This window comes from Podarcis erhardii (assembly GCF_964252035.2).
Source record: "Podarcis erhardii genome assembly, chromosome: 3".
Classification (NCBI taxonomy): domain Eukaryota; kingdom Metazoa; phylum Chordata; class Lepidosauria; order Squamata; family Lacertidae; genus Podarcis; species Podarcis erhardii.
In genome coordinates this window covers 8,516,223-8,532,838 of record NC_138507.1, presented here as the reverse complement: position 1 = coordinate 8,532,838, position 16,616 = coordinate 8,516,223, and the positions used below count along the sequence as shown (strand labels likewise).

Sequence of the window (16,616 nt, the reverse complement as noted above, 5' to 3'; positions counted from 1 at the left end):
TGAACAATCTGCAAAAAGAATTACCATATTTTTTGCTCTAGAAGACTCACTTTTCCCCTCCTAAAAAGTAAGGGGAAATGTGTATGCATCTTATGGAGCGAATGCAGGCTGCGCAGCTATCCCAGAAGCCAGAAGAGCAAGAGGGATTGCTGCTTTCACTGCGCAGCGATCCCTCTTGCTGTTCTGGTTTCTGAGATTCACAATATTTTTTTCCTTGTTTTCCTCCTCCAAAAACTATGTGCGTCTTGTGGTCTGGTGCGTCTTATAGAGCGAAAAATACGGTACGAAGTGGTTGCCCAATTTTGGTATTGATGAAATGCTGACCACCATCTTCTCCTAAAATAACAGCCATGACCAGCGGTTTTAATAATATTTTTTTATCAGTTCATCTATTTTCCACATCAGCTTCTGTAACTGTCCAATATGTATTTACATAAACGCATCATTTTCTTTGAGAAGTTTTCACTTCGACTGATTCTCCATTTGAAGCAAAACTTCCTTCCGATGTGCTTCTATTTCCTTCAGCAACTCTTCCTTTTCCTTGAAGTAATTCCGGAACCATGCTATATGTTCTACCTTTTCTTGAACGCTTAAGTATGGGTTTTTGGAAAGTCCACAGGTTACAAGTTCCATGAAATGGCGAATCGATTCCTCCTTGGGGAAGTCTTCCAAGTATTTATCCAGAAATATATGCTCATAAAATTCCGCATCGTCTTCAAGTCCTAACAAAGTCAACCACAATAACTGTCAGATCACTGCAAAATTAACAGTTAAGCTGTTAGCCAGAAAATGAAAACAGAAGAGATTTAGTGGAATTTATCTTCCATATATACCATCCCCTTCCTTGCCGCCATTATTTTGTCCCAGAAAATGTTGAAATTGCAAAATATGTATAAAGTGGGATCCAAACTTAGCCATACTTACAGTAAACTCACTGATCAATGGGGCTGAGTCATGACTACCATTAATTCCATTGATTTCAGTGGAGCTACTCCGATCCATTTTATTGAGTCATGTAATTTATTCCAGTCACAGAACTAATTTGCTTCACCAAGAATTAAAGATCCTCTGACCAAGTCATGATATGCCTATGAATTTTGTTTCGTTAAATCAATTTAGCAAAACACCAGAATTAGAAAATGCATCGCTAAATGGCTTAAAAGCTTAAGTGATCCATATTAATTGATATTCCTGAACTTTAACAAGCCAGCTTGATGTTTAAGTCTTTTAAAATGCAAAACAGCTTTAAAATTCAGTGTAACAACCGACTGGTTAGGGGGACGAAAGGCTTTTAAAGTATTTTGAGGCGAACCACTGCTCTGCTGCATTGCTCCTGGTAATTTAAATTTACTATGCTTCTACCAACTATAATAAGATTATGGCCCCGCTTGTGACTGAACTGCAAAGTGTATTTATTATTTGATAGGCCAGGCACGTCCAACAGGTAGATTGTGATCAACAGGTAGATTGTGGACATCTGTGGTAGATCACTGGCTCCCCCCACTGGTTCCCCAAAAATAAACTTTTTTCCTTGCAGTCCTAAAAAACAGGGCTTTCCTCCTCCCTAAAAACACTTTGACCTGAACCCCTCCATAAAAGTGCTGTCCTTCCTAAATAAAGCTCAACAACTTTGACTTTCTCACTGCCAGTTTTTAACTTTGTGAGTAGATCGCAGCTTCTTGGGAGCTGGCCACTCCTGTGATAGGCCATCCCTTGATGTGTGAACTGTGTTCATTTGGAAGTACTGTGTTTTGAGCTTCCTTCAAGGAATGGATAGAAGATATGTACAAACTTGCAACACATGAACCAGTTGCATACAAACATAGACTTGCCATGAAATGTTATGATATTTGGAATTCATTTTCATAAACACTGCATTAGGTTAAGTTTAGGTTAACTACAATAACCATCATGTAATGTTTATACCGTTTTTGTTTTGTTTTTTTACACGGGTGTTATTTTTTTATTCTCTTCTTTTCATGTCTTATTTTGCCTTGTACGCTTATAATTTTATACTTCATATTTTTCCATAAAGATTATAAAAACAAAACAAAACCTAGTATGAAACTTCCAAGAGCAATTCCTCACATCTTTTATAAATTAGTACAGCCTTCGCCATCCTGGTGCCCTCCACATATTTTCAACAACAACTTCCCCAAGCCCTGTGCTGGCTAAAGCTGATGGAGAGTTATAGTCCAAAATTTCTGAAGAAAATGCTGACGAAAGCAAAACCGGACAAGCCAAGAACTTTTCAAGGCACATACCAGCTTCGTTGTTGATTGGAAATTCCCATAGTTTCCCCTCCTTAGTCCACTGTATCATCTCCTCAAAGCCATTCTGAGGTCCTTGCTGACAGACAGCTTCAATTTCTTTAGCAAGCTCCAGATCCCAAAGTGTTGGTGGTGTCACTGTTGACAAAAGGAAACAAATAAGCCAACAAGCCAACATTTGCCATGCTATTGCTGCTGGCTGGAGATGACAAAAAACAATCAGGATTGCTAACTTTAACAAAACCCAGAAGAGCTGCAGTTTCAAAAGTCTGTAATAGCTGCTTCGTTGTGCTGCTGCAATATAAGCCCATTCAGTGCCAGAATTATGAAAACAAACTAATTCTCAGGTCATAATATTAAAAACAAGGAGTTGCCTTTTCAGCACATGGCTTTTTCTCTTCATTTTCCACACAGAGTTGCCTGTACTTTACTAGCCTCAAGACTGGTTGGATTAACAGAAATCACAATATTTTCAGAATTTGGCATGAAAGGGAATGGGTGTTTGCTTGATATCATTGTTACTATTATATGGAACAGGAGCACAATATAGAAAAAGTTGTCAGTCCCAATGAAAGGTCCCCATTTTCTCTGAATTAGGTCCACGGTATCTAGTTCAACATAAACGTCAAAGGACTTAATTACATGGAAACAAAATAATGTATCAGGAATTTCATCCTTCTCTCTTCTAAGAAAGTTGGGATACAATTGGGCAGTTCTAGTAATACAGATTTTGTGGATTGTGAATTCCACATGTAAGTACAGTGGTGCCCCGCAAGACGAATGCCTCACAAGACGGAAAACCTGCTAGACGAAAGGGTTTTCCATTTTGGAGGCGCTTCGCAAAACGAATTTCCCTATGGGCTTGCTTCGCAAGACGAAAATGTCTTGCGAGTTCCTGTGGGTTTTCCCCCCTTTCCCCCCCTTTTCCTAAGCCGCTAAGCCGCTTATCAGCTGATCCGCTGATAAGCCGCTTAACAGCTGATCGCTAAAAGCTGCTAAACCGCTAATAGCGCTAATCCACTAAGCCGTCAATGGGCTTGCTTCGCAAGACGAAAAAACCGCTAGACGAAGAGAATCGCGGAACGGATTCTTTTCGTCTTGCGAGGCACCACTGTAACTGAATGTATTCAAAAGTGTGAAAGAGCTTGAGGGAGGTTGATGAGAGGCCCCCAAGAACCGCCCCCCCCCAAATCCAATCTAACCCCAGAAACAAACCTTTACAACAACTTAGGATCAAATATTTGGATTCATAATAAATCATATATTTCTCCCTAATTCAGATTGGAGGAAAAACTAGTATTTAGCACTTCTAGACAAATTTTATACACATTGTGTTAATTGTGTGCAACTAATATAAGAAAATTGGCAGCTTTCTTTGGCACAATCTAGTAAATAGTAAAAAGTCCATTAAGTTCAATGAGCTCTATTTCTATTATGTACAGCCGGGATGGTGAACAACAGCTAACTAGTGGCCCAGATTCTGAGCTCCTGCATGTCCTGTGGACCAGGGTTTGATGAGGGTAAGACCACCCACCCAACAATCACCTGTCAATCATTATGTCAGGTGACCCAACTTCAAAGGAAAGCGTTGGACGCATGCTCTAAAGGTGCTTCCAATTCTTCCTTTGCAGCCAGGAATGTGCAGTGTGGACTGCAAACTCAGCTTTTTGTACCACATAGATGTGAAGCTTTAGGCTGGCCGCCCAAAACATACCAACGAAATCGCCACAAAGGTTGAGCTGCACACAAAGATTCACACACAATTATTAATTCTCTCCAGCATCAAAATTATTCGTGTTACAGCGAGGCAGCTTTGAGAATCAGATTCCATTAAGAAATTCATCTTTTCTAAGCTACGGAGACATAGCACACAAGCCAGTTCTCTAGGACAACACTGTATTGCCACAGGTTGAGTTTTGTTATATTAAACTATCTTGTTTGCTTTTTTGTTCCTACCGTTTTTCAACTCACCTGTTTGAAGTGCATCCTCGGTTTCAGAAGCAGGAGTAAAAATATCAAGTCTTTTCCCTGAAAACAGTCCTTTTCTAGGTAAAAAAAATAGGGGGGAAATCTATTAAAATAGCAATAATAGTGTAATAGTGTTCTGCCTAGGGTTCCACTGAGGATAGCACTGTGAATCTGTACTGCACAAACCGAGGTGGGTTTCTAAATATGATGCCAGAATATGCACTTACTGAACAGCCGGTTTATACTACTTTGTGTTCCTGTTCTTAATGAACAAAACAATTTCCTAACCCTTATGACTACAAAGATGCACTTGCAAGTATAGAGGCAATGAATGATGAAACTTCAAAAAACCAGAGGGCTTGTTGAATAAGAAGATTCCCAGTGGTTGAGGGCAGGATTCAACGGTCTGCATTGCTCTGTACTCTCCAAACAAATACAAGTAAAGTTATTTACCAAGACTGCTAACATTTCAAAAGTTGTTTATAAAATTGTTTTTAGGCCAAAACAGTGCTTCACTTCTCAGAGGTAGTGAGCCCAGAACTACATAGGAATTTGTTATTATATATTTTTATTACCTGCCCAGGACCCAGGGTAACTCACAACAATCCAAAATTCAGCATGAAATAAAGTTAAAGCAAACTAGTCACAGGAATAGGGTGGGTCCCCAAAACACATGTCTCATGTGTCAAAGGCCAAGTATTCATCATATGGTGGAAGGTATATAATGAAGGTGGCAGGTGTACCTCTGTAGGGAGAGAATTCGACAACAGAGGAGCTGCCACAGAGAATGCTTTCTCCTGGTCAACAACACCTAAACTTCTTAGGGCACAACCGCAGCAGGAATTTTGTTAGCGAAGAATTGGAAAACACAAGAAGTACCAACAGTGGAAGATTGGCAGATGAAGATGATGGACTTTTCGGAGCTAGCCGACCTGACTGGAAGAGTCCGGGACCAGAAGGAGGAGGAGTACCAGGAAGAATGGACGAAATTTAAAGACTATTTAGTTAAATATGTTAAAATAACTGAACTGGAAAAGCTTGCAAATATTAGATAGGCTTAGGATTAAAATATGTAAGGATAGGATTTAAGATGTTTAAAGCTAAATTAGAAAGAATGAAAGATGTTAAGTGTTCAAGCTAATTTTTTGAGAAAATTGATTTTGGAAAACTGTTAAAAGGATATATAATGAAATTCAACCCAGGGGATTTGAGGAAGTCACTTAATAATGTTACCAAGTGGATATATGTATGTATGTTTGTTTGTTTAACGTTTTTGGAAAATTAATAAAAACAGTTGAAAATAAATAACTAAACTTCTTAGGGCATTGGAACTCCCAAGAAGGCCCCTCTCTGCTGAACTTAACACCCAAGTGGGGCTGTAGGATAGGTCTTTCAGACTAAATGCTCTGGATGTCATCTGATCTCAAACACAGCACAGTCCCTCCTATTCAGCATCTTTCACTGAATGTGCCAACTGGCATTTGAACATCACCGTATAACCCCTTTTGAGTGTAACAAAGATGCTTTCTATCAGGAAGTAGAATATGCCAAGGAAAACTAGGAGAAGTACCTTCTCATTCTACCAGCAAGTGTTCTTTCATGCATAAAACCTTGTCCATCATCATCAAACCGAATTTGATTGGTTGGGCTAGCAGCATCCCTTGCCGGTGGATTTCTCCCAATCTTCATGTTTGCAACGATGTTGCTGAAATTAAGATCAGTATCTGTTAAGTAACATGCTCAGTACAGCCCAGCAATACTCTTTTCACATTATCTACCTTCCTGTGATATTCGGTTACGTTAAAAAACCCCACACACATCCTGTATCTCCCACCTGTTTCCCAGTTTAACAAAATAATTCTCAGTTTACAATATAATTAGGTAAAGGTAATTAGGTCCAGTCGTGGCCGACTTTGGGGCTGCGGTGCTCATCTCGCTTTATTGGCCGAGGGAGCCGGCGTACAGCTTCCAGGTCATGTGGCTGGCATGACTAAGCCGCTTCTGGTGAACCAGAGCAGCGCACGGAAACACCGTTTACCTTCCCGCCGGAGCGGTACCTATTTATCTACTTGCACTTTGAGGTGCTTTCAAACTGCTACGTTGGCAGGAGCAGGGACCGAGCAACGGGAGCTCACCCCGTCGCGGGGATTCGAACCGCCAACCTTCTGATTGGCAAGTCCTAAGCTCTGTGGTTTAACGCACAGCGCCACCCGCATCCCTACAATATAATTAGCCTGCAGTAGAATGCTTAACCCAAAGCAGCAATGTCACGGGGTGCTCCACTCCCTAAACATCTTACTAGAACTAGAAAATGGATTTCCTCCACATGTCAACTGAGACATATAGCTGTTACAAGGGCATGACTTCTAAAACGTTTGGACTGCTATAGAGAAAGCCTTGCTCTCCCCCCCCCCCCCGATGTTTTGTTTTCTAACAACAGATCTGAAAAGGTGGAGAAGGAAGAGAGCATTCATGGGAAGAATTCGTTTCCTAGATATGCAGATTGCAGACTTTGAAGGGCATTGTAGGTCAGTAAGAGTGTACAGTATTAGGAAGAATTCAGCATAGGGCTATGACAACCACAAACATTTAAGCTTGCCAGACAGAACAATACCCCCTTTCCTGCAACTGTGCCTTGTTCTGGAGATTCTCCCCAAACCCCAGAACCAAGGAGTGGCATAGGGAGGGGGGAGGAGAGGGGGAAAGCCTTATTGGACTAGCAAAAGCCCTTGCTAGCAGAACTTGTTAATTTAATCTTGTACACTGAATTGAGCATGGATGCCAACAGATAATCAGTGCAGCTATGCATGATTTTAGATGAAAGTTTCCTTTTATTCACTGTCATCAACTGTAAAGTCCTTTGGCTATATACAATCAAACTGACTCTCTCACCAGTGCAGCTACATCAACACAGTTTGACTATACACATACTTCCCAACTTCTGAGAAGAATTAAGAGCTTTACATCCTACTCGTGAAGGAAGCAGCACACAGAACACTTTGAAACAGCCAATTCTCGAGTATAGAAAGGGATCTAGGCTGTATGTAATGGCAAAGCTAGTCCTAAGCTCTAGTCAACACATTCTCAAGGGTCATAAAAGTAAAACTGCAGGAGTGACAAGCAGGCAGTGCCTCAGGCTTAGGCTCCACCTGGCTGGCTGGTAAGACCTGTAAATTACTTCCCCTCCAGGTGAAACAGTTCAGGTAGTTCACAGGCCCCTCATCACCCAGTTGTTTCCAGTCAACAACAGCTTGCTGACTGCAATGGCAGCAGAGAAGTGAACCACATTTGCCACTATCACCACCATATCAAAACCTTGCTAAAACACTGGCTCCCAGTACGTTTCCGAGCACAATTCAAAGTGTTGGTGCTGACCTTTAAAGCCCTAAATGGCTTCGGTCCAGTAAACCTGAAGGAGCATCTCCACCTCCATCGTTCTGACTGGACACTGAGGTCCAGCGCTGAGGGCCTTCTGGCGGTTCCCTCGCTGCGAGAAGCCAAGTTACAGGCAACCAGGCAGAGGGCCTTCTCGGTAGTGGCACCCACCCTGTGGAACGCCCTCCCACCAGATGTCATAGAGAAAAATAACTACCAAACTTTTAGAAGACATCTAAAGGCAACCCTATTTAGGGAAGATTTTAAAGTTTAATAAGTTATTGTATTTTAGTGTTTTGATGGAAGCCGCCCAGAGTGGCTGGGGAAACCCAGCCAGATGGACAGGGTATAAATAAATTATTATTATTATTATTATTATTATTATTATTATTATTATTATTATTGCTATGAGCTCTGCGGCACGATCTGTGAGTTTCAGTGCAATATTCTGTTGCTCCTGTTCAAGCCATTTACTTTCTCATCTCACAATGGTAAAATGGGTTTCTGTGTATGGATGTGCTAGAGGAGTGATGGGGGGGGGGAATAGGAGGCTCTGCACTTCCTTAATTCTTGCACAAAAATATAGGTGGCTGTGTAAAACATCCTACTAGTTCCCTCAGAACACATGTTTTCTCTGGCAGCAGACAGTAGCACACAAATGCAAGGCAGGATCAAGAATGAAGGGGAGATTTAATTGTGATGGCTGCCAAAAGTAAGCAGACAAGGACTGAAAAATGCCTCCTTGGTGGTCACTATTTGTAGGCCAAGGTGGTCACAAGGTAGAGAGAAGTGGGTTTGGAGGCAGGGTTTCCTTTGGCGTGTGGTTGCTAAACTACACACTGCATCTCTTCAGTGGGTATTTTGAGGGTGAAGGGGATACCTACTAATTTAAGGGCCAAATCTTCAACAGACAAGGAACAGTTGCCTCTTAACACATAGTTCAGACAACTGCAAGTGAGACTGTAGCAAAAGTGTAAAGATCACAATGATCTAAGGTGGTTTATGATGATCAAGAGCTGTCTAGAACATTGGCCAGCATAAGACAAGTACAGTGGTACCTCGGGTTACAGACGCTTCAGGATACATACGCTTCAGGTTACAGACTCCGCTAACCCAGAAATATTACCTCGGGTTAAGAACTTTGCTTCAGGATGAGAACAGAAATCGTGCTCTGGCGGCGTGGCGGCAGCAGGAGGCCCCATTAGCTAAAGTGGTGCTTCAGGTTAAGAACAGTTTCAGGTTAAGAATGGACCTCCGGAATGAATGAAGTACTTAACCCGAGGTACCACTGTATACAGGATTTAAATAAATACTTGGGCAAAGAGAATGGGTTGAGGCACAATAATTATTTTATCTCTGACAGTAAGCAGATTGAAAACCACCATCACTCTAAACATATACACACAAAAAGACTCTGATTTGAATATATTTGACTTAAAACAAAAATGTTCTTGGAAAATATTTAGAAAGAATACTTCTCCAGAAGTATCAGACTTGAATATCTAGATGGCAGCAAAAGCCAGGACAGCACAGCATGATGTCTGAATGTTTTCCTTACTCAACAATGAAATGAAATTCAATCATTTCATTAGATTCTGACTGTGGAAAAAAACAAGAGTGCTAGACTCTACTCTTGTTGTTGTCATCACTTGTGGTCAGTGTGATGACCAAATCAGGAAAAAAAAAATCACAGTTAAGTTGACCTGGCAAGGATGGTACAGTTTGCTTCCTTCATCATGTAGCTATCCGTGCATCTTTCTTGGCAGCCATAGTAACAAGAAGAGCAAACTCCTTTGAAAGAAACTCTTCTTCTTTCCTCCAAGCAAAATGTTACTGCCTTGTAACATGTCTCACTTTCTGTGGACAGACTAAACTTCTGAGCTGGAAGTCAACAAGATACATGTTACATGGACAAGACCCAGATTTCTTGCTTGCGGGGGGTGGGGTGGGATTCATCAGATCTTTAAATCTGTCAAACTGGATCGTAAAGATCATAAATTTCTTGGAATAGTAACTATCACCTTTAATGTGACGGCTGGGACATTCAGGGTGTCTCCTAAATTCTAGATTTTGTTTGTAATGAAGCTCAACCCTTTGATGTTTTTGTAAAATGATGCCATAATTTCCACTCACTGAGAGAAACCTCATTCCTCCTCAAAATTCTGCACTGTTGTTATTTCCATTTAGCAAACATTCAGTGCTTCCTGTTCTGCAAAACAAACTGATGGATGAAGACTCTGTAAAGCAGCGACACCCACTGGTAATACATGGTACTACAAACGGAGAACAGCTTAGCTATGATTTACTGGCAGAAAGCTCCCTTTCCAAATGGTGTTTTTCGTTTGCTTTTTGTCCCAGCACTTTCCCTGGGAAAACCTGCATTTTACCACTGAAACAGAGCAAATGGCAAACCCTAGTGCCATTTGCTCTGATTCAGCAGTAAAACATGGGTTTTCCTAAGGAAAGTGCAAGCCAGGGACAAAAACCAAACCAAACGGCTCGGACACAGGGCTTTTAAGTGCAGACCTCTGCCTGGGAAGTGTAGCACAAAAGGAAGTTCTGAATGAGCCCATAATTAAGAAGGTACAGCAGTGATCCCCTTATTTATATTTGAAAAGGTAACTGACCCTTATGAAAGAGGGTTGTGCAATAGACCTAACCTACTTGGTACTTAAAATGGGATTGGTGGGTATTAACACAGCCACTGTTTTATTTGATAGGGAACTATAATGGAGAAGTGCCAAAAGTTTTTGCTAACAGGCAAATATTTAACTTGGAGAAGAGCAACCAGTAGTGCCCAGTAACAAAACCTTTTTTATGCATCATTCTTATTACTGACAGGAGGGAAATAAGAGAATTTTAATAAAATATGGGGATGTCATTGAGTTAGGAAACACTGCTATTATATCTTCCAAAGGCATAGCTTAAAAATTATGTTAGCCTTTTAGGTGCCACAAGGCACTGTTGTTCTTACTGCTAATATATAGTATCTGAACTGGAGATTAAAAGTAAAGGTAAAGGGACCCCTGACCATTAGGTCCAGTCGCGGACGACTCTGGGGTTGCGGCGCTCATCTCGCTTTATTGGCCGAGGGAGCCGGCGTACAGCTTCCAGGTCATGTGGCCAGCATGACTGAGCCGCTTCTGGTGAACCAGAGCAGCGCACGGAAACGCCGTTTACCTTCCCGCCAGAGCAGTACCTATTTATCTACTTGCACTTTGATGTGTTTTCAAACTGCTGTTGGCAGGAGCAGGGACCGAGCAACGGGAGCTCACCCCGTCACAGGGATTCGAACCGCCAACCTTTAGAGTAGCAAGCCCTAGGCTCTGGAGATTAGGCACTATTAAAGGGATTATATCAAACTGGAAAAATAGAAATGGAATGAAATTTCATAGCACAAGTGTGGTCCCCATGAGTATGGAGATAACATGGAGTCAGGAGGAAAGAGATCTTGTAGGAGTTGCTTATAACTAAGGGCTGTAAATCACGATTGTGATATGGCAGTTCACAAACATCATGCTTGCGACAGTTTCTCTTAAGTCAGGAAGCAGCCATGGTTTTGAAACACTGACAAAGCTACTCCATAAATTTGTGTTTAAATGTTGCTTCTCTTGAACAGATAAAACAAAAAATAAGATGTTTACTGTGTATTCAAAGCATTAGGGACAAAGGTGGTGGTGTAGTCTAAACCACCGAGCCTCTTGGGCTTGCCGATTGTAAGGTAAGCAGTTCAAATCTGCGTGATGGAATGAGCGCTTGTTGCTTTGTCCCAGCTCCTGCCAACCTAGCAGTTTGAAAGCATACCAGCGCAAGTAAATAAATAGGAACTGCTGCGGCGGGAAGGTAAACAGCATTTTTGTGCACTCTGGCACTCATCATGGTAGACTGTCGTGCCAGAAACGATTTAGTCATGCTGGCCACATGACCCAGAAAAGCTGTCAGTGGACAAACCAACTCCCTCGGCCTGAAAGTGGAGATGAGCGCTACTCCCCATAGTCAAATTTGACTGGATTTAACCACCCAGGGGTCCTTTACCTTAACGTATTCAAAGCATCATAATAAAACCAAAATTTCTATATATAAAGCCACTTCTAGTCCTTCATCTCCAAAAGCAGGGTGCACATTTTAAAGCAAAGCAAATATCAGCAACCTCCTTCACTTTGTTTTTTGACCAACAGTGTGACAAATATCACAATATACTATTGGGAACAGCATGTAGTTTGCAAACCTTATGTCAGTTACTTCTTCGCTTTTACGTGCATCAGTGACTTCCTTCTGCTTTTTCAGTAGTTGAACCAATTCTGAAACTGTCCTTTTCCTGTCAAAAGGGAGGGACGATGCAACAGCAGAGGCTGCTGCCACCAGCTCTGGATTGAGTGTTTCACTGCTGGAATAACAACAACAACAACAACAACAACAATTATTTATTTATTTATTCATTCATTCATTCATTCCCCACCCATTTGGCTGGGTTTCCCTAGCTACTCTGGGCAGCTCCCAACAGATTAAAAACAGAATAAAACATCAAATATTAAAAACTTCCTTAAAGAGACACCCTTCAAATGTCTTCTAAAAGTCAGATAGTTGTTTATTTCCTTGACATCTGGTGGGAGGGCGTTCCACAGGGCGGGCACCACCACCGAGAAGGCCCTCTGTCTGGTTCCCTGTAACCTCACATCTCGTAGTGAGGGAACCGCCAGAAGGCCCTCAGAGCTGGACCTCAGTGTCCGAGCTGAACGATGGGGGTGGAGACGCTCCTTCAGGTATACTGGGCCGAAACAGATTAAAAGAACAGGTGCTATTTTTTCTTTGCTCATTGTTTCCCACATTGTATTCCTATGAAAATAGACAGTTAGACAAGCGACTGTGTAATTACTACATGTTTTCTAATACCGCCTATTTTTATACGGCTAATAAAGTAGAAGAAAGCATGTTTTGTGGACTCAAATTTGTAACTATCTGCATGAAAATATCAACATGATCCCCCTAGGCCAGGAGTAGGGAACCTGCAACCTTCCAGATATTGTTGGACTGCAACACCTGGCATCCCTGACTATTGGCTATGCTGCCTGGGGTTGATGGATGCTGAGAATCCAACAACAGAAGAGATTAACTGGGATAGCTCCTTTCTGCACTGCTGAGGTAATGTGGGAGAAGCCCACTCTCTTAGCTTTTTCACACACCAGCATTGCCAATATCTAGGAGGATAGTAAGCCGGTAAGATACAATCTAAAACAAATCCCTTATGAATACACAGTGGAAGCGAGGAACAGGTTTAAGGATTTAGATTTGCTGGACAAAGTGCCTGAAGAACTATGGATGGAGGCTCGTAACATTATACAGGAGGCAGCAACGAAAACCATCCCAATGAAAAGGAAATGCAAGAAAGCAAAGTGGCTGTCCAACGAGGCCTTACAAATAGCAGGGGAGAGAAGGCAAGGAAAATGCGAGGGAGAAAGTGAAAGATACAGGAAATCGAATGCAGATTTACAAAAATAGCAAGGAGAGAAAAGAAGGCCTTCTTAAATGAGCAATGCAAAGAAATAGAGGAAAACAACAGAATGGGAAGAACCAGAGATCTGTTCAAGAAAACTGGAGATATGAAAGGAACATTTCGTACAAAGATTACCATAATAAAGGACAAAAGTGGTAAGGACCTAACAGAAGCAGAAGACATCAAGAAGACGAAGAGTCGGACATGACTAAGCAACTAAACAACAACAACAAAGGAGGATAGCTCATAATGTATTATCTAGGACCAATAAAGAAACAACTTTCTATAGAAAAACCAAAAAAGGGGGCATAAATGGAGGTCCCTCCTCCCAGCCTTTTACAAAAGTAGTTACTCTGTCTGAAACTCATGTCTACTGTTGCCCTTTTATCAAGCATTCCATATTTTTCTCTGGGAGTTGATAACATTCTTAGCTACACCTCCCAATGAATGTACTTTCCAAAATCCATGATACTTATGGACAAAGAGAATGATACACGCATATCCAGAGATTTACCTCTTAGCTTTGTCTTCTGTAGCTTTCTGGAACATGCTACTTGTACTCTCCATATTTTCTGGCAAGTTCGTTGTTTGATCCTTAATCTTCTGGGCTTTCAACATCTGGAACTTCTTCTTTGTACTGATTTCTACTTTCATTTCACTAATGATATTTAGCAAATTCTTCTTTGTGGTTGCTTGCTGTTTCCTCTCCTGGTTTGGTGAAGTCTCTGTATCTTTGATATTGACTGGAGGAGTAGGGTCATCTTCTTTGGTACACAAAACAGGGCTGGTGCCTAAGTACTTGTGTGTCTTACTAAAAATGATATGGAAAGTGGGGGGTTATTATTATTACTCATTTCTATACCACTTTAAATTTTTAATCTGAAAGGGTTTACAACCTAAATTAAAATATCAAATAAAGCAACACGGAATAAAACATTACTGAAGAAAGTCAAATATAAAGCAACACAATTAACACGAAATTAAAATATTTTATCTTGAATATTTCAAAATAAATCATTACAAAGCGGGTCAACAGCAGAACGCACATTTAAAACAGCATAATTAACAGGCAAATAAAATATTGGCCACTCAGAAATTCTGTTGTACAACCTAATTCCCATGGCAAATGAAGACATGGTAGCACCACGTACAACAAGACTGCAGTGCTTGAGGCCCAGATTCAACCAATCCAACACATTAGTAGTGGAAGGCAGTGCAAGACCTTCTCCACTAGTAGTAGAAGAAGAGGAGTTTGGATTTGATATCCCGCATTATTACTACCTGAAGGAGTACTGTACAGCGTTTCCCAAACTTGGATCTCCAGCTGTAGCTGGACTACAAATCCCACGATCACTATCTGGCAGTACCAGGGATGATGTGAACTGTAGTCCAAAGCAGATGGAGACTCGAGTTTGGGAAACACTGCCCTTGTACAACAACAACATCATCATCATCATCATCATCATCATCATCATTATTATTATTATTATTGGGACGCGGGTGGAGCTGTGGGTTAAACCACAGAGCCTAGGACTTGCCGATCAGAAGGTCGGTGGTTCAAATTCCCGCGATGGGGTGAGCTCCCATTGCTCAGTCCCTGCTCCTGCCAACCTAGCAGTTTGAAAGCACATCAAAGTGCAAGTAGATAGATAGGTACCACTCTAGCGGGAAGGTAAATGGCGTTTCCGTGCGCTGCTCTGGTTCGCCAGAAGCGGCTTAGTCATGCTGGCCACATGACCCAAAAGCTCCCTCGGCCAATAAAGCGAGATGAGCGCCGCAACCCCCAAGTCAGTCACGACTGGTCCTAATGGTCAGGAGTCCCTTTACCTAACTCTCTGAAGACCACCAGACATTTTACAGTGGTGGGCATGTTTGCTGCATTTCCCTCACCGAAAGTATGAAGCTGGGGGAGACATGTATCTGAATGCTTTACAGTGGTACCTCAGGTTAAGTACTTAATTCATTCCGGCGGTCCGTTCTTAACCTGAAACTGTTCTTAACCTGAAGTACCACTTTAGCTAATGAGGCCTCCTGCAGCTGACGCGATCCCAGAGCACGATTTCTGTTCTCATCCCAAAGCAAAGTTCTTAACCCAAGGTACTATTTCTGGGTTAGCGGAGTCTGTAACCTGAAGCGTATGTAACCTGAAGCGTATGTAACCCGAGGCACCACTGTAGTAGTGGAAGGCAGTGCAAGACCTTCTCCACTAGTAGTAGTAGAAGAAGAGTTTGGATTTGATATCCCGCTTTATCACTACCAGAAGGAGTACTGTACAGTGTTTCCCAAACTTGGATCTCCAGCTGTTGCTGGACTACAAATCCCACGATCACAAGACTGGAAGAAATTTAAAGACTACTTGCAGAAATATTGTAAAATTAATGTTAGAATGATGTTGGACAGAAATTAAGTGGTTTCATGCTGTAATGCTTAAGAGATATGGGGAAAAAAAGAGGTTTAGAAACAAGCAAAAACTAATGGTGAGGATTTGCTGAACTAACAATTTGAATTGGAATACAAGAAAGGGAGGTATGAGGAGGTCTGGAAAATAAGTTAAAAGAAAATAAGCAATGGAAATTGTATTTGTTTTTTAAATGTTTTTTATTTTTGTTATTTATTTTTCTTTTTATTTTTACATTGTATTATTTTCGAAAACTTTAATAAATATTCTATATATAAAAAAAATACAAATCCCACGATCACTACAGTACCAGGGATGATGGGAACTGTAGTCCAAAGCAGATGGGAGAACCGAGTTTGGGAAACGGTGCCCTAGTATAATAATAATAATAATAATAATAATAATAATAATAATAATAATAATACCCCACCCATCTGGCAGGGTTTCCCCAGTCACTCTGGGGCGCTTCCAGCAAAATATTAAAAAATATTAAAATACAATATTCAAAGCTTCCCTAAACAGGGCTTTCCTCCCTCCTCCAATTTCTGTGCGCTGCCCACCCCGCCCCCGAGGGTCAGGAGACCCTGCACATATCCTGAGGGAGAAATTTGGGTGTCCTTGGCAGAGGAGCGCGGAGTCTCAGCCTCCCCGGGCGGGGAGTCGCCTTCCCACCCTCCGCAGCCGTACCTGCCCCAAGGCACGGCCCTCTGCAGCCGGGCCCCCGGGCGAAGGCCGGCACAGAAGCTCCCGGGAAGGAGGACGCTCCTCCGCCACATTGTTCCCCACAGAAACGAGGAGGTCGACGGAGCAGCCCGCTTCCCCGTCACCACTTCCGGTCCGTTCCCGTTAACCGTCCCGCATTCTAAGGCACTTCCGGTGTGAAGCGTCGCCACGCTCTCATCCGTCCGGCCAGAACGCGCAAGCGCGGGTGTTTGGTTCCGTCGCTTAAATGAGCACCCCGCCGACTCCGCCGCCCGAGGGGACTTTTGGGCAGCGTTGTTTTTTTCCGTTTCCCCGAAATGGGCAAAAGTGGGCATTTTGGCTGGTACGCCTTCCAAGGAATCTATACAACGCAAGCCTTCAGGGAGTTGGCATCACAAGGAAGCAACGT

General features: G+C 42.0%; 1 protein-coding gene across 2 annotated transcripts; it reads right to left on the bottom strand.

Moving 5' to 3' along the window:
- Positions 1–358: 358 nt before the first annotated feature.
- MRPS31 (mitochondrial ribosomal protein S31) lies at positions 359–16,542 on the bottom strand (the record flags this gene model as incomplete). 2 transcript variants are annotated; one of them, XM_081855621.1, is made up of 7 exons in its annotated part: positions 359–722; positions 2,265–2,408; positions 4,242–4,315; positions 5,809–5,943; positions 11,842–12,000; positions 13,622–13,918; positions 16,193–16,542. In XM_081855621.1, the coding sequence occupies 7 exons, from the start codon at positions 16,540–16,542 to the stop codon at positions 463–465; spliced, it is 1,419 nt and encodes a 472-aa protein (XP_081711747.1). In that variant the 3' UTR covers positions 359–462. The 2 variants fall into 2 exon arrangements, with proteins under 2 accessions (XP_081711747.1, XP_081711748.1); XM_081855622.1 differs by having other exon boundaries at positions 11,842–11,997.
- Positions 16,543–16,616: the final 74 nt, after the last annotated feature.